Source organism: Falco peregrinus, chromosome 1, assembly GCF_023634155.1.
Source record: "Falco peregrinus isolate bFalPer1 chromosome 1, bFalPer1.pri, whole genome shotgun sequence".
Classification (NCBI taxonomy): Eukaryota; Metazoa; Chordata; class Aves; order Falconiformes; family Falconidae; genus Falco; species Falco peregrinus.
In genome coordinates, this window is record NC_073721.1 from 60675093 (window position 1) to 60699550 (window position 24458).

The following is a 24458-nucleotide window of genomic DNA, read 5'->3' on the forward strand; positions in this document are numbered from 1 at the left end:
TTTGGAGGAATAAATATGTGACAGTCTTAAAGGCCTTTCTCAGGAAAGGTGATTAATTGCATTATATGTGTTCATAATGGCTGGTTTTGCTTAATTGGTTCACGGTATGAAGTCATCTCCAACATTTGAAGTCTGTAAATGAGAGGTGATGCAGTGCTCAATTCCTAACATTGATTTCTTGCAAAATGGCATTAATTGACCCTTCACTCGGTAGTTGTTGTAAGTTTCTGCCTTTTTTTGTTTTTGTTTTTTTTTTTTTTTTTGTTTTGTTTTTCTTTTTTTTTTTTTTTTTTTTGAGCTGAAGGGGTGGGGTTTTGTTTCAGATTTTTGTCCCCATTTTCACCTGTCTGACCAGCCGCTGACTCTTTCTCTTTCTCTCCTGCTTTCACTGCATCTTGAGTAGAATTGTGGAACAAGCACCAGGAAGTGAAAAAGCAAAAATCTTTGGAAAAAACGAGTAAGGAAATTAAAAAACATAGAAACTGACTCCTCCAGCCTCCCCATAACTGCCAACTCCCCAGGTGCAGGGTGAGCTTGCATCTATGGCACACAGTTTTTATACCCACAAAAGCCTGCATTATAGAGCAGACCAAACAGATCAGTTTGCCCTGGGGAAATTGTGTCCAAATGTCTCTTCCTTTTTTTTTTTTTTCTTTCTTTTTTTTCCTCCCCTGAATGTTGCCTTCTTCAAAGAAGGGGAAGCAGATATTCTGCATCCTCACCGTATCAGATGTGTATGGAAGGATTTTAAGATATTCAGTCTCCTTTCTTAAAAGTTAAAGACCAGTTTTGCTTAACAAGTCTTTGACATGAATCTATTGATTGGATGTTACTGAACAAAGAATTCTCTGTGCTTTCAAGCTGTGGGATGGCAAATTGTGTTACCTGGCATCAGCCATGAACAGTTTATAACCGCAGTCAGTCTGCAACAAGAAATACCTTCGAGGGGGAGAGAGAAGGTGTATGTGAAGAATTGTATTTAGTGATGGCTGTTTGAGAATAGCCGCATAATAAGGAATTAACCCCATTTTGGTTTTTTATATCCCATATTAAAGGAGTGAAATAGTCTGAGGCTGTTTGCAGAATCTAAATAGTAGTCTAAATCTACACAATTCTTAACACCTATTGAAATATGATATTGAATAAAATATGGAATATGTATTATCTGCAGGTGTAGCACCAGGTTTTGCTCTTTTGGCTGTCACTGTTGTAAATAAGGAAATATGACATAAGGACAATAATTAGTCTATAATAACCGTGATGTAGTAGGTGCTTCCTAACTGTAAGTGTAGTTTCTACTTTGCAGAGCTGGTGCCCCTTTTACAGACTGAAGATTGGGGAGGATGAATAGCTGAGATGAATGGGTGATAATTCCTGACATTCTGACTAGGCCTGGATTTGCTGTTAGTAATATTATTTTTAGGCTCCTCAGTTAAATACTTCAGTTAAGTACAAGTGAGCATTTGGAGTTGGTTCAGAGAGATTGGGGCACCTACATTTAAGGTCTGACTTGCCTTCTGCTGAGGTGGGAGTGTGTGAGGCAGGCACACAGCACGTGCACACGTCTCCTGTCCCAAACTGGGCCTTTCAGGTAGGTGCCTACACTGGGAGGCATAAATCGACGTTTTAGAGTTCTATGTGTATCGGACATACAACTCCATTAAGAAGAGAAGGAGAGGTTTGCAAGGGCCTGTAAACTGATAGTGACAACAATGTGATTGTGGTTATTGTGCTCCTTAAACTCAGTTATGGCTGTTGCCCACAGCTGTCAAATAACTGAAACGCTTCAGTCAGTTTCACTTGCTTTAAAAGTGGAATTGCCAGAAATATATCTGAATTATGTGTTGGGACAAGGAACTCTCAAATTGCTTAAAACACACAGCTGAGGTTTAGTATTCTTGTTGTAGCAATGAGATACGAAACTTTTTGCTGCATCATTCCTCAAAACTAGAAATGGTGGCTGTTGGAATGAGTGGAAGTAGACTCTAGAAGTGAGCACTGTATACTTCAGTGGAAAATAAGGTCCTAAATTCTTACTAAGGTTATTTTTAGGTTTTTTTTTTTCTTTGCTATAAAATTTGTTCATACTATCTCTGTTAGAATCTTGGATGATTTGATTTACAGTAACTAAGGCATATGGATTCAGAGGCAGAATGCTATAATAAATGAAGAACACTTTCTGTAAAACGTCTCACATGGAGAATTGGTGGTTGAGTAGTAAGCTAGTATGGTCTGCACAGCCCACTTAACGGCTTTGCTATTCATGAGTTTACATACCATCTCAAACTCACTCCCACAAATCTTTGTATATTATCCTTCTCTCTCTCTCTCTCTCCTCCCTTCCCTTTTTCTTTCCTTTTCACTGTCTTACCCTCTCTAATATTACATATAATACAAACATGTTCATAATTCCCAGGTGGTTGTGATCAGTGGTTATAAGGCATAGTGGCATTGTTTGCTTAGAGATACTGGGTGTAGTCATGGGTATAGAATACAAATATTCCAGCTGCTGATCATGTCTTCCTGTTACTGAATAGTTGGCAGATATGGATATGGCAGAAGTGTTGCATTCAGTCTCTTGCCCTTTCTGAGAGTAGTGACTTTGTGTGTACAGTCTATAAGACATTCTTTTCTTGCCTTGTTATTTACTTTGTTCAGTGCTTATCCAAGTTTCTTTTCAGGCTCTACTCGCCATCATTCTCTTTTCCTTCTGCCATCCCATCAGAGGACAATAGATGATATGATTCTAGAGCTGCATGGGAAATTGAACATAAAGTTCTTTATCCTTTTTTTCCCTTTCTTTGTTTTTGGGTCGGCGAGTTAATGAATGCATGATTTAAAGCTTGCTGATTCCCTCTCTCACTAATGACCTGTGTGATTGCCAACTCTGGAGAGCCATTTGTTCATGTAATTGGGGAATGTTGTAAAGTACAGCATCATACGAGCTTCCTTCTTGAAATTCTTACTGGTGTAACACCAGTTGTTTATGTTCTTGTCATGTGTTGCCTGATTTTTGCCTAGATAGTTGCTGCGGGCAACCTAACAAACTCAGTCCAAGACTTTAAGCAAATCAGCAGTTTAAAAACGGATTCTGACTTCAAGTAGGTGTCCTTTATTTTGCCAAGAATAAAGGAAGTGGCTTCCTGGAGTTGAATGGCAACTGCTCTGCATGTGTTAGTGTAACTGGAAGCTACTTGACCGTTGTGTGTCCTCCTTTTTCTCTTGAATGGCTAACAAAGTTACTGTTTAGTGATAGTCATTCCTGGACTATGCCTTTGGAGTATTTGAAATTCACAGTAATGTTTGAAGAATGGCAGATGTGTCCTGCTGGCCTTGTTGTTTACAGTACCAAGGAATAAAAAAAAATAAAATCAAAGGAATGAGAAAGCAAATTTGTTTTCTTGGTACTGTTCCTGCTTTCAAGTCTGTCATCTGCTTTCTGCCATACTGTTTGTTCTTGGTGCAGTAATGATTTACTTCTTCCTTTGTTCAGGGCCAGAAGGTGTGAAACACTTTGATTTGGGAGAAACGGATGAGAAGAAATCCCAGATCAGTGCAGACAGTGGCCTCAGTTTGGCCTCAGGTTCTCAGGTCAGTGGCTTCTATGCTTGCTTTATTTATGTGGTGAGAGAGAGGATTCTTCTATTCGCTACTTGATTGTGGGAAGATTTCTAGGGTTTGAGCATTATTGAAAGGCTTATTCTGTAAGGGACCAAATGTTGTGAACTTGTCAATTGTAAGACCCTGTGATCTTTTGTGACATGCAGGCAGTAGTTTCTATTTGGCTGTCTAAATAAACCAAGGAAGTGTAAGGCGTGTCATTCAAGACCCCAAAGCATTGGGAAGTGATGTTCTCTCCCTATGATAAAAACTAATGTGACTTTTCTTCCTGTCCTTTTCATGTTTTGATTGCAGAAGAGCGATTTCGACTCTGTTCCCACTGGAGGACCGGCGGTTATGGTCCGAAGTACCAGCCAGGATTCTGAAGTTAGCACAGTGGTAGGATATGCCCAAAGTGCAATCTTCACGTGATCCGCTGCTTGCTGAAGTGGGGGAGGGCATTTCATGCCTGCATTTTGTGTGGTATAGCTGCATACTGTCACACATGCATAACCTATGTCTGAGTGCTCTCTCCAGAGCCTCTGAGTGGGTGGCAAGCGTGTGTGCCTGACAGGACGTACACAGCGCTTCATTAGCAGATTGCATCCTTCATATATGGTGCTTGTTGCTGTTACGTATTCCTATGTATTGGTGTATTTATGGAACTGGTGGTTTGCAATAATTTTATAAATATGCCTTAGTTGGGTATAAACCATCTATAAAGGATAGAAGTTTAAAAATGTGACCTGAGAACAAAACGGGTAGATTGTTTGATGCATTAAAAACAAGAATAAACTTTCTGATGTATTACCTTAAAGCACTTGAATCATATCAAAATACATCCGCTTGCTTTCCAATCAACTATAGGGCCTAGAGGGAAAAGGTTACAGGAATGCACTGAGTAAAAAGTGAGTCTTCTCCCTACCACATGTTACCTGATATAGCATGTTCCAGGGATAAAACCCAAGGAACTTTACTTACTGCTGTTGTTAGTTTTTCTTCTCTCTACACTGCTGCATTCCTGTGAATATCTGGCTTTCCATGATCTTTTCCCAGCCTGTAACAAGAAAAATAGTCTGATTGTCTTTCTCTAATGGACGCAGAAATTGTATTCTATGGGATACTGCTCCAGACAGAAGAGAAGTCTAGAAGAGCTGTTGATGTCCAAGTATGTCCTTCTCCAAGCTCAGGAAAGGTCCATCCTGACAAGTAGGTAACCAGGCAAAGGCAGCAGGAGGCCTGTATGGATGGCCAAAGAGCTCCTAACTGAAATCAGACATGGAATGGAAAGGAAGTATACGAGAGGTGGAAGGCAGGGGCAGGTGACCCAGGAGAGTATACATTTGCTGTCTCATCCTGCAGGGATAGGGTTAGGAAAGCCAATATGGACCTGGAGCTGAATCTGGCATGGAATGTGATTGGAAACAGGAAAGGATTCTACAAGTACATAAGCAGCAAGAGAAAGGACTGGGGAAGACGTGGGCCTGCTGCTGAATGGGGCAGGGGAGCTGGTGAGAGATGGAAAAGACTGAGGTACTTGGGGCATTCTTTGCCTTTAGTCTTTCCCAGTAAAACCAGCCTTCAGGAATCCCAGCCCCCTGAGACCGGAGGAGAAGTCTGCAATGAGAAAGGCTTGCCTTGGTGGAGGATGACCAGGCTAGGGAGTGCTTCAACAAACTGGATATACATAAATCTGTGGTTTCTGAGGGGCTGCAGCCACAAGCACTGAGAGAGCTGGCTGGTGCCATTGCGAGGCCACTCTCGATTGTCTCTGAACAGTCATGGTGATTAGAAGAGGTTCCTGAAGACTGGAAGACAGCAAATACCACTCTTATTTTCATGGAGGACAACAAGAAACATCTGGGCACCTAGCCTCACCTCAGTCCTTGGGAAAGGTCGTGGAAAAAGTCTTTCTGGAAAATGTTTCCAAACACATGCAGTACAAGAAGGTGGTTGGAACTGGTCACCGTAGATGTACAAAGGGCAGGCTGGCTTAACCAACCGGGTAGCCTTCTGCCGTGAGGTGGCTAGCGTGGAGGATGAGGGGAGAGCAGCAGTTGTTTACTTCAGCTTCTGCAAAGCTTTTGACACTGTCAAAATTGTCAACTGTAGCAATGGTGAGCTGACAAGAGTATGGGTTAGGTAAGTGGACAGGGAGGTGGGCTGAAAACTGGCTCAGCGACTGGGCTCAGAGGCTTGTGGTCAGTGGCCCAAAGTCCAGCTGGAGACAAGTCACTAGTGGTGTACCCCTGGGCTCAGTACTGGGGCCAGTGCTGTTCTGCAGCTTCACTGGTGACCTGGGTGACAGTACAGAGCAAGTTTGCAGGTGTTACAAAGCTGGGAGAGGTGACTGACACACTAGGTGCTTGTGCCAGCATTCAGAGGGGCCTCAGCAGGCTGGAGGACAGGGAGGAATCCATGAAGTTCAACAAGGGGAAAGCGCCAAGTCCAGCATCTGGGGAAGAATAACCCCAGCCACCAATACGCACTGGGGGTGACTGGCTGGAAAGCAGCTTTGCTGGGAAGGACCTTGGGATCCTGCTGGACAACAAGGTGACCGTGAGGCAGCAGTGAGCCCTTGGGGCAGAAAGGCCAGCGCTGTTCTGGGCTGCATTAGGAAGGTTGAGGGAGGTGATTCTGCTTTGCTCGACATGGTCCTCACCAACGTACTCTAGCTGACCCTGCTTGAGCAGGGGGGCTCATCTGTAGATGATCTTAACAGATCCCTTTCAAATTGAACAGGCCTGTGGTCTCGCGGAAGGGCTTTTTGAGTCTCTCTTCATCTTTTCCTGCAGAGTAGGATTCAGTGAAAAGGTAATGTTACTGAAGGGGAAAAGGCAAATGTGGCCTTTAGTTGTACTGATGCTTGTTTTGTGCCTTAAGAAGAAACGTTTTACAACTTTTCTCTCTTTGTCTGTTGAAGGTAACTGTTTTTCTCCACAGGTTAGTAACAGTTCCGGAGAGACATTAGGAGCAGACAGTGACTTGAGTAGCAACGCTGGTGATGGCCCGAGTGTGGAGAATGGTGGCAATCTGGCAGGATCCAGAGGCACTGTGTCAGACAGTGAAATTGAGACAAACTCTGCTACTAGCTCTATCTTTGTAAGGGCATTGCAGACTTCCCTTTTTTTATTTTTCTTTTCTTTTTTTTTTTTTTTTTTTTTTTTGAAACTAAATCTTGTACAGTAATCATTTCAATGTGTGTGCATGTATGGAAAATGATCTCTGAATCTGTTCTAAGGGTTATACAGCAGTGACTTCTTTAATATTTTAATATTGTAATTTTGTATGGATCCACGTACATTTCTTCATTTCCTGTGTAATATATGGTTCTTTAAGAACAGTAGATTTACATCTCACACCATGTTACAGGCTCTGACAATGTTTCATTCCCTCATTCATTTTTTCTCCCAACCAAATGGGCATTTAATTGCCCCTCAGACCAAAACAACATCGATGGGCGTCGTTTACCCTTCCTAAGAGGAACAGACTCTCTCTTAGGAGCAGCTGTTTGATACAGGAAAGGGATGACCCACTGAAGGTTTCACAGCTGTTCTGTTTCTTTAAAACATTAATTCTGTTTGAAGTGTAATGATAATTTTAAAATACATTTTTCTAGTTGAGGGATCTGTATGCAGCAAAATTCAAATGATCTGGGAGCACTTCTTGTTCATTTTGGTTTTTAAAGTCCTTGATTATTGGGTGTAGCCTCTAATGTCCATCTTACCAAGAAAATAATTGTGTACTCAATTCGGCTAAATCAAGCTGTCAGACAAATATGAAAACAACTTGCAATGTCTTAAGATTGGTCTCACTGTGCATTATTTTATAATTCTTATAAGATCATAAAAGCCTTTACAGGACTTCTAATTTTAAGCAACAAACAAAATCATTGTGCTCCATTGCAGATTTCTTCTGAAAGCATGAAAATGATGTAACCATGTCCACCTATTTAGCTGCAAGAGGGTGTCTTCTCAGTTACTGAAGAGTTAGACTATTTTTTTTTTAAACTTTAGGGTTTTGTGGTTTTCTACTCAATTAATGAAACTAAATGGAAATCTGAGAACCCTTGCAACAGAGCTAGAACAAAGACGATGGGTGTACATGGTGTACGACAAACGTCAAGTATCGCGCCATAGTTTGCCTGGTGGTAGAGAAATAGATGGGCCAGCTTTGTTGTAACAGTTCCTGCTGGCTGATAGTCCCAGCACACAGTTCTTAGAGCCAATGATATGTAATCATTTGTGTAATGTCATACATTTACGAATGGTAAATGAAAGACAAACCTGTAAAATCTGAATGGGTGATAGAGCTCAGGTAATCTTATCCTGCTTGTGAACATTCATTTTCTGTGTAGTCCTGAGAAGGCTGCGTATTTCTTCCTCTGTGCTTCACAGTCTGTACAATGACACTGTTATTCAGCTATTTCCTAAACAGTGGGAAAGATTTACTGTTAGAATTTGGGCAAACTGCATCAGCATGAAACATGGAGGATGACGGAAGAGGTGTAACTGTGCTTCCCTTTAATCCGGGATTTGCATTTTTCATTTTGCCTGTTTTCCTTCAGGGAAGCATTTTGCTTCCTCTGTGATTTGATTTCTCTATCTGTCTCTTAGTTTTTCCTTTGACTCTGGGCTTCTAAGTGTATCACCTTGCTCTTTGAACAGAGTAATTTATTTGTTTTATGAGCAGCTGTGGGAGAAGCTCTATGAGGTACAGCTTGCAATCTGCATCTGTTAAGCACAACAGTGGACTGCAAGAAGTAGCCCCGCAGGGCGCAGAAGGCAATTGTCTGACATCTCTTGTGTTATTTTCAGGCGAAGTCTCACAACCTGAAGCAGAGTGTGAAGGACAGCAAAGGCAGTACTCCAGGGAGAGGTCCAGAGGATGGGAACCAACGTGTCTATCTCTATGAAGGACTTTTAGGTAAACTATTTTTTTTGCGGGGAGGGGATCTTTTAGACTCAAGTTCAGGTGGAGTCATCTCTGGGGCAGACAGACATCTCTGGGAATTTTTACATTCCCAAAGACTATGTTAACCACTTCATGTCGTCCATACTGGTAGAATAGGAAGGTGCATCAGGTCATTCAGACTAAAGCCAAAAATTTGCTGGGAGGGTTAAATAAGAGTAAGAAGAGAGGGGGTGTGAGTGGTATAGTTTACGTAAAATGTAGTTTGTCCAAGTCTCTTGACGTTCTTGAATATGAGTTCTTTAAACCATTGGAAAAGGGAGAGAAGGAACTTAGCTGTGCATGGAAGGCTAAAATGTATCGCTGATACTGAAAAAAAGATCCTTCAGCTTAAGTCATTGAGTAGCGTGCTACTAAACTCAGTATACTCATGGCCTTTGAGTGTGTCCTTGAATTAGGAGTATATTGGCTTTTTTGAAATGTATTTCATCTGGACTTGCTGTTAATCAAGAGCTCTCTCTTCCTGTGTTTTTCATCCTTTCCATTTGTCGTTTCTACCTGCTGGGAATGGTGCAGGTAGGGATAAAGGATCTGTCTGGGACCAGTTAGAGGATGCTGCAATGGAAACCTTCTCTATGAGTAATAATCTTATCTTTCCATTTCTCTGTGTGTTTGCCATGATCTGTGTTTGTGTGAGAGATTCCTGTCTCTTGGGCAGTGTTAAGAGTCTGTGGAAGAAGATATATTCCTTAAAGAATAGAGATGAGAGGTACTTTTGTGTAAGTGTTTGAAAAGATTATGCTGTGAATTAGTGTGAGAGCTATGTCTTGTCTTCTCTTTTACACTTTTGCTCAGTTGTTTTTGTTGATACTGCTTGTGGTTTAAAAGTAACAGTTTATTTTTTTTCCTTAATATATGGATGAATTGTGTGTTGGCTTATGGCATTTTCAAGGAGTGGGAAGGAACAGGGATTAATCAAAGCATTTGGCTTGAGTAAATGGAATAAATGCTCAATTTTTGTATACATTGCATAGGCAAAGAGCGTTCGACTTTGTGGGACCAGATGCAGTTCTGGGAGGATGCTTTTTTGGATGCTGTGATGCTAGAGCGAGAAGGAATGGGGATGGACCAGGGACCTCAGGAGATGATTGACAGGTAAAGTTCTTTACCAGACCTCCTTCCTCATTGTTTCACTTGGGGCTGAAATAGTAAAAAAGAATAAAAAAAACCTCTGCTGAACATGCTGTTGTCACTTTGTAAACCTTGTTGCTATAGCTGACTATTCCAAAGTGTTCTTCTGTGCTGGCCTGCATCTCCTGATACCGAAATACTGTCTTCAGTGCAGCATACATTGCTTTAAGTCTTGTGGACAGGGGATGTTTCCAGAGTTTGTATGATTTATGTATCCAGATGTTTCCAGAGTTTGTTTGATGTATGTAAAAATACAGATTCCAGATTATGTAAGCTTAATCACAGTATGAATAGATGGAATGGACTAGATCAGTAGTAAAGCAAGCGATTTCTGTGGAAAGATGATTATATTCTGGAATAAAGGAAGATATCAGTGTGTTGACGTGAAGTGAAAGAATTACATGTCCTCAGAAACTGCATTTTGAGCCTTCTCAAAATGCAATGTCACTTACAGGTATTTTTGCTTTACACTTTGTAGTTAAAAGAAACAAATAAAAACCCATGAGGCAACCACTCTCTAGAAACACCTGTGTTGTTGTGTAAAGCTAGACTACTTCTAAGATGTCAGCCTTCACTACCTGCTTGCTTTTTGCTTTTTTCTTTATTCTCTGTCAGCTCCATTAACATCTGATCATTCTCTGCTCTGCCCACCACCTACGTGCGTGCTATCATGTGACGTGGGATCTGGTAGCCAAAAGAAGAACTAGTTTGTGGGGTGCTACTTTAAAAACTGTTTCTTTTTCCACAAATTATCTACTGTACTGAAGAAGAGAGTGCCTGTGTACTTCCTTCATCAGCTTACTTCTGCCTTGGAGCTGCATTTAAGCTCTGAAGGCAGGTAGCTCTGGCACTGAGTGCTGCCTTTCTCCGCTGGCAGTGGCAGCTGGCGGGGAGCTGCAGCTGCAGAAAAGAGGAAATGCATAAGCCCAGCAATCCACTGAGAACTTTCCTGTGCCCAGATCTTATTTACTTCGACTAGTTAATAATTAATGGGCATGTTTAATTAGTGATCACAGTGTTTCACTGGAAAATGCCCATTGGGCTTAGTGTTTTTGGAGGTTTTATCTGCCATATGCTTTACAAATGGTGCTCTGACCTCTGTCAGTGCTGTAATGAATTGGACAAAGTATGCCTGTGAGTCTGCTTCAGTTCTAGCTCTTCTTGCAGGTATCTTTCCTTGGGAGAACATGATCGAAAGCGTTTGGAGGATGATGAGGACCGCTTGTTGGCTACGCTGCTGCATAATATGATTGCTTACATGCTTATGATAAAGGTGACTTCTTTTTAATAGATCACTGCTCAGATTTAAGCAGTATATTTTGTGGGGTTTTCTTGAAACCATACATCTCTGTTCACAGCGCTCAGAACAGTGAAGTATAAAAAAATGTTATAAAACATCTCCTAATCTTAATGAAAAAATTGCTTCAGTACCTGGAGATTCTTTGAGATACATTGTGCGAGTTTACACAGTTCTATGCCCTGGGCATGCATATACATTGCCATTTAAAACAGAAATTTACTGTTTCTGCTTGTAACTTTAGAGGACATTCTTATTTTTAAGACTATGTGTTGTAAATTCAGTAGAGAGCATCTTCTAATATGATTTCCTCACAACTGAAAATTCCAAATGTGGGCAGATTGTGAATATGCCTATCAATACCTTTACATGAAATCTGCTGTTACTAGTGAGCAACCCTTTCTATCTCATTCAGTGGGCTGGCTGTATGCACCTTAATGCTGCAGGTAGATACCAGCAATATCTTCTAGTCTGAATAATTTCTCAGATAGTCCAAATCCTCCTTCAAAGTCACTGGAAAATCAGTCTTTAAAAATTTTTGTCATGGTTAGAACCAGCTTAGGTGCATGGTTTTACCTGTAACAGTTTTGATGCACTGTGCTGTCCAGTGAAACAGCCTGACAGTGAGAACAGCCGTACACAGGTGCTAGTTCCATAACTTCCAGTGTTTGAGTGAGGAGGTGAGAGACAATCCCATAGATGACAAATGTGTGATACCCAACAGCTGGAAGAAGTAGTAATTGTTTATGGGTTGGAGGGAGTCAGGGGAATGGGGAGAGAGAATGAAGGTGCTCATTTTTTCTGACATAAATGGAATGTGAAGGTAAGTTTTAAGATGGGATTTGAGTATATTTGGAATTAGTTTATTTCAGGAGAAGACTGAGGGATTTGGCCATTATGTCTTGCATTGCTGCAACACTTAAAGTAGAATTAATAATAACCAGTGCAGCTACTTTCATCAACGGATGCAAAAGAGGAGAGCAAATAATACTGGTTTCAAAAGGCTGTCTCCTGAGAGATGTTGATAGAGTTAGTCCCAGAGGGTAAGAGTGTCTTTTGATGTGAAAATAATCAGATCCCCAAGAGAGCAGTTTCCTGGGGGAAAGGGATAAGGTGGCGAGCAGGATATTATGCCTTTGAAAATTATATCACTCTGGCCTATCGATTATAGAAGAGAAGGGAATACAGGAAATCTGAGAGTTGTGATGGAAAGTATTGTTTCTTTCAGTGCATCTTCAGAGATGCTCAGGAGTGAGGATGGGATGAAGAACTGAGCAAAAGAAGGGTTGTCAAGGGTTGTGTTTTTTGTTGTTATTGTGGTTACTTTTCCCCCCCCCCGATTATCAGTTTTGGGATGAAAGATGGTGGATCTAGAATTTGTTATGTGTTATTTGTATGTAGGATTTTTTTCAAGCAGTTAGAGTGAAGGCTTTAAGAGACTAAAGACTGTACCAAGATATCTCATCTTAGGACAGCTTCTAGTAGAAACTGCAAATTTGGAAGGTTTTGTGTTACTGGAGAGGTGAATTCCCTGGAACTAACAAGGGAAACATAATGCTTTAAACCCAACATCTTGGTATTTTAATTTATTTTCTTGTTTTGGGATAGCAGAGCCTGGTAGTTTTTACCTAAATTATTATTGAAAAATACAACGCTTTTGTTTAAGCGCGGAGAATTCTTGCCAAAGGAAGGAAGCAAGGTTGAGTTTGGTTTGTATGCTCCGCAGCATTAAGGTCATAATCACAGTATAATTAAAAAGAATATCCAGTCTAGCTTGGAGTCAGTGCCCAGGGGTGAGCGTGCTGTCTTGAAGCCTTTAGTGTCAGTGGCTGGAATTCATAATAGCCTTTTGAAACGGCACCTGAGGCAGAAATGTTTTTGCTTCTGATCTTCCCTGCAGCTTGTCTTCAGGAGCAACCTGCTGCTGTTGGAGGACTATCTGGAAATGTTTGTTAGAGCCCTGGCCCAGTGACCAGGAAACGGACTGTGAAAGAGTGAGAATTCTCAAAGATACCATGCCTTTGTGTTAATATTTCTTGTGTTGAGGGCTCCACAGCTGACTAAGTCAGCTCTTTGCAGAGGAAGAGGTGGAGAAGCTACGCTGGCAGATGAGACTCATCACATACATGTCAACATGGAGAACTGAGGCTTCTGATGTCAGGATTTGGAAGTGGAGGGTAGTGGAATTGCTGCTCTTGTGCAAGAGTAGGCAGGAAATCTGTTGTGCCCAGTATCCCTTGCCCAGTAGCTGGGAGAAGTGGTGTACGTGCAACTTCTGCTTGTACCGCTGGTGCTGGGCTAAAGAGGCCCCAGCATGGCTGAGCTGGAGATCGGTTGTTTTGCTGTCTGAGCAACGGAAACCAAGATGATGTTGATGCTGGGAGATAGGAGCTGCTGCCTGTGAATAGAGAAGAGTAACTGTCTTTATATCTGCCTTCTAGGTGAATAAGAATGATATCAGGAAAAAGGTGCGTCGTCTAATGGGAAAATCACATATTGGATTGGTGCACAGCCAGCAAATAAATGATATTCTAGACAAACTTGCTAATCTGGTAAGTAAAACAGTGATGAGTGATGTATCTGTGGGAGCTACAGTGGAGGAAAATACTTATCTGAAAATTCTTCTATAAATGCCCTGCAACACTAATTTAAAAATAATTAAATTGAATTATTAAATACTGCCTTCACATGTATAGAATAAAGCCTGTGACTGTATGACCCTGTTCATAATATTGTCATGTTATACAGTTATCAATTAGAAGTGTAATACATATATGTGTAAACAAGACACTTCAGTAACACAGTTCTCTGTTAACCTGCTGTATTTTTAATCCAGTAACCCTGCTGGATTTTTAATATCGCCTTTGTGGGTGGGAACCTTTATTCTTACTACAACTGTAACAAGTGTTTAGTATTTTATCAGGTTTAGGTCATTATAAGACTTGCAGCAAGTTTCTATACAAAACCAGTTCTATCAGCTGCCAAGCAGAATATAAACCTTGCAGCCTGTAATGCTCACTAAGAATATAGGCTAACGCTTAAGTTAATAAAACTAGCCAGCTTTTGGCACAGCCGTCACCAGGGGGGGATGCAAGTTAGGCCCTTTGAAAGCTAATTTTTCAAAGCATTTTTACATTTGGAACTTAGTTTTATGCGCAGAAAGGACACAAAATTACCTTACAGTTAACTGGGAAAAAGCAGACCAGGTTTTTACTGCAGTGCTGCCAGAACGCAGACACTTCGCTGTCCCATACTGAGTGTGGTACCAGCGTCAATGTTGTACGCTGTGGTAGCTCTCCTAGTCGCGCATGTTGAAACTAAACTTGTCACACATGTTGAAACTAAACTTACTAGAGTGTCTTGCTTAAGACTTTGTTTAAAATTGCTTCTGATCAGCTGTGTTAAAATTTTTTTCTTTTATTTGTTGCAAATGCTTCTAGTGTCACCTAATGGACTTTTTTTTCAACAGGTCAGGAGAAACTGATTTCAAAGTTCATTAATGATTATGGGTTTTTTTCCTAGAATGGACGGGAGCTCCCTGTAAGACCCAGTGGCAGCCGCCACATCAAGAAGCAGACTTTTGTAGTACATGCTGGGACAGACACAACAGGAGACATATTTTTCATGGAGGTAGAGCGAAGAATAATATTAATGCAGTTAGTAGCATTCGATAAATAATATTAGAAATCTTATGCAGTATTTCGCACCCCCAGGTATGTGATGATTGCATTGTGCTGAGAAGCAACATTGGAACTGTGTATGAGCGGTGGTGGTATGAGAAACTCATCAACATGACTTACTGTCCCAAAACAAAAGTGCTGTGCCTCTGGCGGAGGAACGGTCAGGAGACACAACTGAACAAGTTCTACACCAAGAAGGTACGCAGCACGTTGAATACACACAATACTGCGGGAAAACTGCATAGAACAAACAAACCCTTGGTGTGATATTCCATGTTCCATCAAAAAATAGCCACCTCTCTCCAGCAGTGGTTACTGAATGGCAGTGGCTGTTTAACAGCACAGACATCTGACAGTGACATTATGCCTTGTCACTTACTTGAAGACAGCAGTACAGCAGGATGTAATTTAAGAAATTACATGTGTAGCTTTTACTTGGGTTTTTTGGTGAGAAGAAGGAAAGCATTGGTATTACTAAATATTGAGTGAGCTTGCAGGCTTGTAAAGGTAGAAAAAATATGGTGGTAGATTCATGGGGAAAAAGCTAAATAAAACAATGTCGTAGTAATTGAGTTAATTGTCATTTTTTTAATGCCAAACCCAAACTGACAAAATTGATAAAAACTTTTCTCCATGGGCCCGTGTTTGACTTTTATTTCACATATACCTACATTCTCCACTAATATTAATAGCAAATATAAAGAAATAGCTTAAACCTACTAGGAAAACTCCAGTAACTCCTACACAATGACCAGTAGACAAAAGGTAAAGGTTTGTAAATGCAAGTAATATATTGTAAGGTTATTATCTTTGAGATGTATAAAGGGATGAGATTTCTGCTTCAAAAAATTCATTTTATGTAGACCAGGACTTTGTAACGTGGGTGTGAATACAAAGGGAAGGAAGACAAAAGCAGTGTGCTACAGAAGTTACTTGGAAAAGTAATGGCATGTATCTTGGGCTTTGGATAGAAAATTTTCTTACATTTTACTCTGAGAATTATGGCTTAACTATTATTTGATACTACAGAGGGGAGTTGGAGGAAGATGAATAGAAGAATACGGCATAAGGAAATTGATAGAAACAACAAAAAGATAGAACGTAGGAGCAGAGCATGACCAGTAACATTGACTGCTGGAAACTGAAAGAGAGAGATTGTGATACTGTTTTGAGGCTTTTTCTACACTAGGAAAGTGAGTAAACTTGATTAGATTGCTCATGAGCTTGTGCCAAGCCATGAACTCTTCACTAGCTTCTGCTATGAAATGGTATGAAATAGTTTCTCTGACAACTTGAAAAGTAAATATGAATACCATCTAGTAATTAGCTGTGGTTGAACTTCTGTAGGCTTGTTGTCTTTATGCACCACACGGGGCTTGTTCTTTCTGTAGAATCTTAGAATCTTGCTGTTCTTTTCATTAGTCATTTAGAAAAATAACGTTGCATTCTTCTTCTTTTATATGTTAGTGTCGGGAATTATACTACTGTGTGAAAGACAGTATGGAGCGAGCAGCAGCAAGACAGCAAAGCATTAAACCAGGTACAAGATTTTGCTTGTTGGATATGTTTGTTGTTTAATCTGCAGTCAGCAATTTTTTTTTATATTCATAACTTCTTTTAACGTAATCTCCTTTTACTTGGAAATCTTAGGGTAGCTTTGTACAGCCGTGTGTACGTAGCAGGCTTAGTGTTATCATTAGCTTGCCCCCATATACCTCACTCTAAATACAAACAAAACGGAAACACCTGTATAAAGGAGAGTTACATGTAAGGAGGACTAGCTGCCAGTAAAATGATAACTAGAAAAGACTGTGCACCTTCAGCTTCACTCTCCCTTCATGCTGGCTACTCCTTATAGTCCTGACAGAGACACAGAACTACTTTGTGTGGAGAATGGAGGCGAATAAATACGATTGTTTGTTAGTGAATCTACAGTGATGAATCTGCGGCTTTCCGCAGGCTTCCCACGCACAAACCTTTCCTCATGGGCAAGTCTGATACCGCCGGTGCAGGCCAAGAGGCGCAGTTAATGCCCCCCGTGTCCCGTGTATCAGTGTACCTTCTCCAACGTACACCTGCTTCTTAGCTTTGCATCGGCGTCCGGAACAGGATAGCGTAATTACACCAGTGAAACTTTCCTTGGCAAACACCCTTTTCCTTTTCCTGTTGAGTCAAAAACCGCCAGAAAAGTGGATTTGCAGTTTTAGGAGATTGAGTTCTTGGGAAGGCAGTTTTCCGTTTTTCTAGGTCCCCAGAGAGCAGCAGGTGCTGTACCTGGGTAACAGACGTGAAGGTGGCTTTTATATACCTTCATGAGGTGGTTGTTTCTCCTGTGCTGGAGTTTGTTTGCAGGTTCAGAATAACATCACTGTGGTTTCATGTTTTCACGTTTGATTTTTGTTGCAACTATTCCTTTATTTTCAAGTGGATGCTAGGTCTCTGGGAGCCATGCTCAGAGGTACAGACCTATTTTAGGTGTGTCTTAATGCCAGATCTAAGAGATCTGCATTTTATACTCATAACTGGCACCAGCATGACTGAGAAAATCACTTGTGTTTAAATCTAGCGTCCTAGGTGTTCAACCCTCAGCTAGCTGCTGGGGCTTGGAAGAAGCTACCATTTTCTTCCTCCTACCATTAGTCCAGTTTAATTTGAGGAGGGAGGAAGGACTGGACATTCACTGAGGGCAGGGGATGCAAAAGTGCCTTTGAAAACTACTTTAAGAATTGGGCGATAATGTAGTATTGAAAATGTGTTTGAGAGCCATTCTACAGAGTTCATTTGTTCTGCACAAAAGATAATTTTTCACATTTTCTAGCCAAACTGAATGATGCAAAAGAAACTAGATGAAAATGCCTAGATTGTCATCTATTAATGCCCTCTATTAACTTGTCATTGTTTTAACCATGTTGATACTTTCATTGCTGAGATTTGTTATAATACTTAAAACTCTAGTGGTTCTCAGGCGGCTGTCATTAGTGACTGGGCTGTGCTGAGCTGCCCCTACTGTTCTTAGTAGTGTCATCTTGCTATACACATCAAATGGAAATTATGTTTGTATTGTTTTATATTTCCCTTCCACATATCATTACTTGGCTGATGGATTTCTTTTCTTGCCCCCCCCCCCCCCCCCCCCCCCCCCGGATATTTTTGTTTGTTTCTTTGAATTTTTTTTCATTAACATATCACAGGCCCTGAGTTGGGTGGTGAGTTCCCTGTGCAGGATATGAAAACTGGTGAAGGAGGTCTTCTTCAGGTCACACTGGAAGGAATTAACCTGAAGTTTATGCACAGTCAGGTATGAGGGAAATCTATGAGAAGCCTGTGAGCATGAAGCTTTTTGCAGCACGCCTGTATATGTGTTTCCTCTTCCCAGAGTATCAACAAGGACAAGGGATAGCCTGAGGGGGGTAAAAAGCATATGGATATTCACTCAAACACACCTATCTATAAGAAAAGACATATAAAAATATAAACACATATATATAAATATGTATGTATGTAAAAATAAACTGAAAATAAATATCCTCAGGAAAACTGTAATCAACTGAAGAAAATTGTTGATACAGGTTTCAAGTTCTTGTTTCTGGTGGTCTGAATTGTGTAAGCACAAAACGATGGTAGCCAGGATACTGAGGGACAGAACCAGTGATCAGTAGTCATCTAAACTGCCATAATGCCCGACACTGTGAACATATCAAATGGCATAAGCAGTCAGCCGTAAAGGTAAAGTGTTTGAATATTGCAGGTGCAGAGGGCAACCTTCTGCATCGTTTTTAATCTGTCACGCTTTAAAATTTGAGAAATCACCTGTAGAATTTAGTATGAAAATAAAATGGCTAAGTGGCTCTTGCTGTAATTCACAAAAATAAGAAAAAATTATTGATTCTTTTTTTCTTTCCAAAGAGCAGATCTTGTGGGTATAGAGGAAACACAACTAGAATTGTCATTTCTTCCTTTCTCTGGATGTTGTTTCTGTTGCTTCCTTTGATCCTTGTTTTTATTTTGCTTTGTGTTTTTTTGTTTTGCATATGATATTAAATGCATGCTACGCTAGACAGTAGAATCACTTTTTAGGGGAGAGAGAGTGTGTGTGTGAGAGAGAGAAAGAAAAGCTTCTGTCAGTCCTCAGTGGAGTGTGTTTTCCTTTCCTCCTGACTAGACTTTTCTCCCCACACAAGCTTTGTTCTTCTTTGAGGATACATCAGTGTAGATCCCACTGGAAGTGCACGTGCATCTCAAACACACAAGCTCAGAATCTTTAATGCTTCTCCCAAGGTCACAGCAGCACCATGTGCCTCTTTGAGTTCATATGTGCCAGGAAAAGGAGTGGGGAGTTGGGAACCTCCTTCAGTTTTCTTCCTGTGCATTGCTACAGTAGAACTTGGACTGCAGCTGACCTGCTGTATTATTTCAAACCCACTCTGTGATGGAACAGTCTACCTGACTTAGTTATAGATTTTAACTTTTTATTGGATATGCTGAAATAGGAAGAACTGCAAGAGGAACTCGTTGGTAGTACAGAATGAATTTTCATAGCTACTGGAATTGGCAGGTCTAAAGCCTTTGAAAATTAAATGCTGGTCTTGAAGCAACAGTTTGATATCATTAGAGACTGGATGTAATAGAAATTTCTTTGTCCTAAGGTAAAGACCCACCACAGGGGATGTTCTGTTTGCTTCTCCTTTTTCTTCTGCCAAAGCTGAAAATGATGTTGAGCTCAAACTGCTCATCTCTTGAACAGTCTATGGAGATTACTTTTATTTCTTAAACAGCCAGGCGTATGTGCATTTGCAGAGAGGAAAGATACATAAGATGGCAGCCACATCATCATCATCATGATTTCTGAAGTGTAACAGGCATCTTCACAAAAGAAAGGCATTCAGTGTCAAGCACATAGTGAGCACACATGCATCTGTCCAAAAGGGAAACTTCCAAATCCTAGAACTTACCCTTGGCCTTAAATTCAAAGCTGCTTCCCCCTGCCCCTTGAAAGACTGGAATGACATTCTGAAAGAAACCTTAGAGAAGCCTAGTACTGATCATTGTTACAGACTGTCAGGGCCGTTACCATTTGAATTTCGTACCACAGATAGTGAGTCCTGTGCTGCCACCAGCACTCCTGGAGTATCAGCTTTACCAGGCTTTCCTTCAGAGAATGGTGTTCTAATTTGCTGTCTGTAATGAGAATTACTGCATCTCTTCTGGAAGACAGCCTGTGCAGGTCAGAACCAGGAAGTATGCCAGCTGTCTCCCCCACCTGAAAGATTATTCCTCCTCTTCATCACCTAATGAGGCTGTAGCCAGCTGAGTTTCCATTCCAGGAAATCATGGTCTGATAGCCTTCTGTGATGGAGTGACTGGCTGGGTAGATGAAGGGAGAGCAGTGGAAGTTGTCTACCTTGACCTCAGCAAGGCTTTTGACACTGTCTCCCGTCACATCCTCATGGGAAGGACGGGTTAGCTGAGTGGACAGTGAGGTGGGTTGAGAACTGCCTGGGTGGAGGAGCTCAGAGGGCTGCGAGCAACGCGGCAGAGTCTCCTTGGAGGCCAGTAGCCAGCGGTGATCCCCGGGTCAGTGCTGGGTCTGGTCCAGTTCACCTTACCCATCAGCGCCGTGGTTGAGGGGGCAGAGACCCCTCAGCAGGGCTGCGGGTGGTACAGGACGGGGGGGAGCGGCCGGTAGCCCAGAGGCTGCGCTGCCGTTCGGCGGGACCCCGGGGCTGGGGGGCTGGGCAGGGGGACCCCATGGAGCTCAGCCAGGGCCGGGGCCAGTGCCGGGCCCTGCCCTGGGGGGGGGACAGCTCTGTGGGGGAGGGGCTGCCAGTGCTGGGGGGCAGCCGGTTGCCCACGGGCCAGCCGTGTGCCCGGGTGGCCAAGGGGCCAGTGGGACCCCGGGGGGCACGAGGAGGCGCGTGGCCAGCAGGTGGAGGGGGGGGGTCCTCCCCCTCTGCTCTGCCCTGGGGAGGCGCATCTGGAGCGCTGGGCCCAGTGCTGGGCTCCCCAGTTCCAGAGGGACAGGGAGCTGCTGGGGAGGGGCCGGCGGGGGCTGCGAAGGGGGTGAGGGGCTGGAGCATCTCCCCGGGGAGGAAGGGCTGAGCGGGCGGGGGCTGTTCAGCCTGGAGAGGAGCAGCCGAGAGGGGATGTCACCCATGGCTGCAGGTATCCCAGGGCGGGTGCCCAGGGGACGGGGCCAGGCTCTTCCCAGCGGTGCCCAGCGGTGGGACGAGGGGCACCGGGCACAAACCGCCACACGGCCGGTTCCCTCTGAGCAGGAGGGAGAACGTGTGTCCCTGGCGGGTGGCGGGGCGCTGGGCCGGGCTGCCCAGAGCGGCTGGGGAGGCTCCTTCTGCGGGGCCACTGTGCAGCCTGCGGGGGGGGGATGGGGATGGGGGCTCGGGGGGGCGCTGCCCGCCTGCGCTGCTCCGGGATTCTGGGATTACTGAAGATAGATATTGAAATAAGTACAGTTCTGGAAAATACACTTAATTTATTCAGTATGTTTAATTCTTTGTCTGTTAGGTTTACATTGCCAACTGGCAAGGGCATTCAGTACGGTTTAGCGGACCTAAGACATACCCTTGTTTTCCCTCTCAAAACAAAGTGTCTAAACAGATACCAGAGGTCTGCCATTTGAGGATGTGTATAGAATGGACAACTGTAGCAGCTACATAAAGTACTCCTACTAGTTGCACCATACAAAAACAAATCCCCTCCAATGTCATAATCTGTGGAGCTAAGGGATGTTTGCATTCTTACTCTAACACTCATCAAGCAGTCTGCTTTGTTAATAAGAGGTCTGCTATTCTGGATGAATTGTGCTTTCCAATTTTTGTATAAATTGTATGAATTGCTCTCTAGGGCAGCTGTTGTTCAGAATATGTATATGAGCATGATTAAAACCAGGCTCCTATAGCCATTTCTCTGTGTTGAAAATGGCTTTTTCTGTTTCTGTTGAGTTTGGATAGGGATACCAACCAGTAAATGCCTACGGGACCTCACCAGGCACAGCTTTCTCTTCATCTGCCTTTCCTTACTCCATATATAGACCCTGATCCCAGCCCTCTTCCCAGCATCTTACTGAAAGAAGGGATTTCTGTTGCTCTACTTGGTTGGATGTCATAGGAATAATTAATTTAGAACATAAGAAGAGGGGATTCCACCTTTTTTTTGTTGTTGTGGGAGAGGGGGGAAGATAAATGGAGTCTATTCTGTCTTTACCTGAGAAGACTGAACATGCTGCTTCAGTGTTAGAATGGTGCTTGCTTTCCTGAAACTTTTTGAAGGCTCTTGATTTGCAGTGTGTATACTTTCATACTGTCTTGTGAATTCCTCGGGAAATGTCTGATGCGTGGTGGGCCAACCTGTTATTGACACATGATAGTTGTCTTTAGTGTTCACAAATTGTCTCACCATGCCAGCAGCACACAAAAGTTTAAGAAGAAAAAATGTTCAAGTCTATCTGTGCCTAGCAGGTCAGAGAAGTCCTTTGGAATAGGGAGGAATCCAGTGTACCTGTGGCATTGGCAGATTATTCTGAGTTTACATCTACAAATTATGTTACAATATTGGGACTCAGTCACTCTGTCCCTATTATGAATTCATCTGTGTCAAAAATAGATGGAAGTTTAATAAAATGCAGCAGGCACATGCCCACCTACAGTAGGATCCACACTGAATGCTCTGTCTTGAAGAACCGCAGTTTCCCCAGGGTAAGTAATTGTTATTTCCTTTATGCTTGTTTTCTGATTGAGTGAGAGGAGAGCATCTCTGTCCCTTAAAGAATATGGCAAGAAATTGCCCATCAATTCTTGTCTTCTGAAAATGGATAACTTACTGTAATGGTGACAAACCTGATAAATTCTCATCTTGCTCGTGACTCTTGTGGTGATGCAGCACTCTCTAACGCTCAGATCATGCGCACCTGGGGCACTCAAGTCCTTCAGGCAGCTTTACTGTTACCAGACAAAACAACCCTTGTTTCGCCTGAGCCTTTCTATTGAGTTTCTGAATTTTGTACGTTAGACTACTAGCAAAAACTTCCTACAGAAAATATTATAGAAAAAGGAAACTAAGTGCAATAAAGAAAATGTTCTGTTATTGACTTGTTTACTCTGTAACTGCTCCTCAAAAAATATAGTGTTTTTGACCAACTAAACTGATTTAGAACATGGGAAAGACCAGGCAAACAAAACAGATGGGATTGTCTCCTTTTGCTTGAGTGCTTGAATATAAGCAGAAAGCAAGCTTCAGATTTTCTGATCAAGTAAGCGGAAGTTTAGGTTTTTATACTGAGCAAAAAATATCCTGGGTCTGTTTGTTAGTTCTCTGCTAATAAAAATAATAATAAAACCCCTTTGACTTGACAATCAGCCTGACCTCTCAGACATACGGTGCATTTACTGATGATCTCTACAGATACAGATAAGCCTGGTTCCTAAAAAAGCCACAGTTCCGGTGTTGACTGACTTTGCCTTTCCTGGGTAGCATATAATCTTGGTTACAGGGGTGTTGCCAATATTGGATTCAGGAGGGTTGCAGAGTTTTCCTTTCCCTTCTTTCCAAGACAATGCAGTTTCTCTAGTAACATTTCTTTTAAAAAGTTCCAGAGATCATGGTGTTGTAAGTGTACAGGCACCGAAAGTATCCATCCAGACTATTGCAATACAGTCTTGCAAGGGTCTCTCTAAGCTATTGGACATAAACTTACTCTGAATGTTAGGGCAATGTTACTCTCAGTGTTTCTCTTGCCTTGAAAAAGCAAGCTTATTAGAAACTGGAGTATAGAATTGATTCCTTATAGCACTTTCTATTCTACAGCTTCTTATGTCTGTGTACTGACTCTGACCCCTTTGGAGATGTGCATACAAGAAGGGATTGGTTTGTATCTTGAAATAAATTGGATATTGAACAAACTCATGCTCGGAGAACTTGTTTATTCATGCAATCTTGGCATCAAGGTTCTGGACTGAAAAACCTACTCCTGTGGTTCAACTGTTTTGCCTTTTGGGGTTCACATATGTAAAACTTCAGTTTAAAGCAGGTTTGTTTTCCAAGTGACTGCTCAGCTGGCAGCAGCCGTATGTGAAGTGAGCAAGCAACAGAGAAGGGTCCAAACTCTCCCATCCTGCTTAAAGCAGGAAACTGGTACTGCCTGTTAAAGGAGACAGTTCCTAGAGTATGTATGCAGATCATGTGTCATAAACTGCAGTAAAACCTTAAACAGCAAAGCTGTGAGGGAGAAGGAAGAAGGAAGTGTTTCCTCATTGGATTAAATCTGACTACTGCATAGGTTAGGAGGATTGTTGTCAGGGTGGGAAGTATAGTGCCCCTTACCTGCCCTCTGTGCTGGAGGAGGATGCATGGAGGGGCAGAAACTAACTGGGATGGATCAGAGGCTACAAATCGTGCCAAATTTGGGAGCCAGCTTTTTTCTTGTCCCCCTCTTCTGTTGTATTTCAGGTGTGTTGGTATTCTTTTTGCAATAACTCATTTGAGTGCCTGAAGGGGTAGCAATGTTGGATATGTCAGAGTTACTAACTCCTTCGTTTCTCTTCCATGCTTTCTCCTCCTGCAAGGAGCGGAAGGTACTTCATCTTCTGCTGTCTTCGCTTCTTAGCACTTTTAAGTTATTTGTTGATTTCTAGCATTGTGGCAAGTTTGTCTTTTGAATATTTATTTCACCCTTTATTTATATATTAAACTGTAAATGAACTGGTAGTGTATGCTATAACACTTCAGGTTGTACCTGCTGTAATGATGTTTTTGTTTAATTTTGG

At 42.1% G+C, this 24458-nt stretch overlaps 1 protein-coding gene across 28 annotated transcripts in view; it reads left to right on the forward strand.

The window, feature by feature from the left end:
• MADD (MAP kinase activating death domain) overlaps positions 1-24458 on the forward strand; it is a 77056-nt gene that overhangs the window by 43961 nt on the left and 8637 nt on the right. For 15 of the 28 annotated variants that reach the window (XM_055791960.1, XM_055791966.1, XM_055791954.1 and 12 more), the window contains 13 exons: positions 404-457; positions 3494-3591; positions 3916-3999; positions 6544-6702; positions 8418-8526; positions 9088-9150; positions 9546-9666; positions 10870-10975; positions 13441-13551; positions 14522-14629; positions 14713-14877; positions 16147-16219; positions 17871-17977. In XM_055791960.1, coding sequence (XP_055647935.1) covers positions 404-457; positions 3494-3591; positions 3916-3999; positions 6544-6702; positions 8418-8526; positions 9088-9150; positions 9546-9666; positions 10870-10975; positions 13441-13551; positions 14522-14629; positions 14713-14877; positions 16147-16219; positions 17871-17977 — 1358 coding nt within the window. The remainder of the gene's footprint in view (positions 1-403; positions 458-3493; positions 3592-3915; positions 4000-6543; positions 6703-8417; positions 8527-9087; positions 9151-9545; positions 9667-10869; positions 10976-13440; positions 13552-14521; positions 14630-14712; positions 14878-16146; positions 16220-17870; positions 17978-24458) is intronic. The other 13 variants (XM_055792102.1, XM_055791972.1, XM_055792009.1 and 10 more) reach the window with 3 other exon arrangements.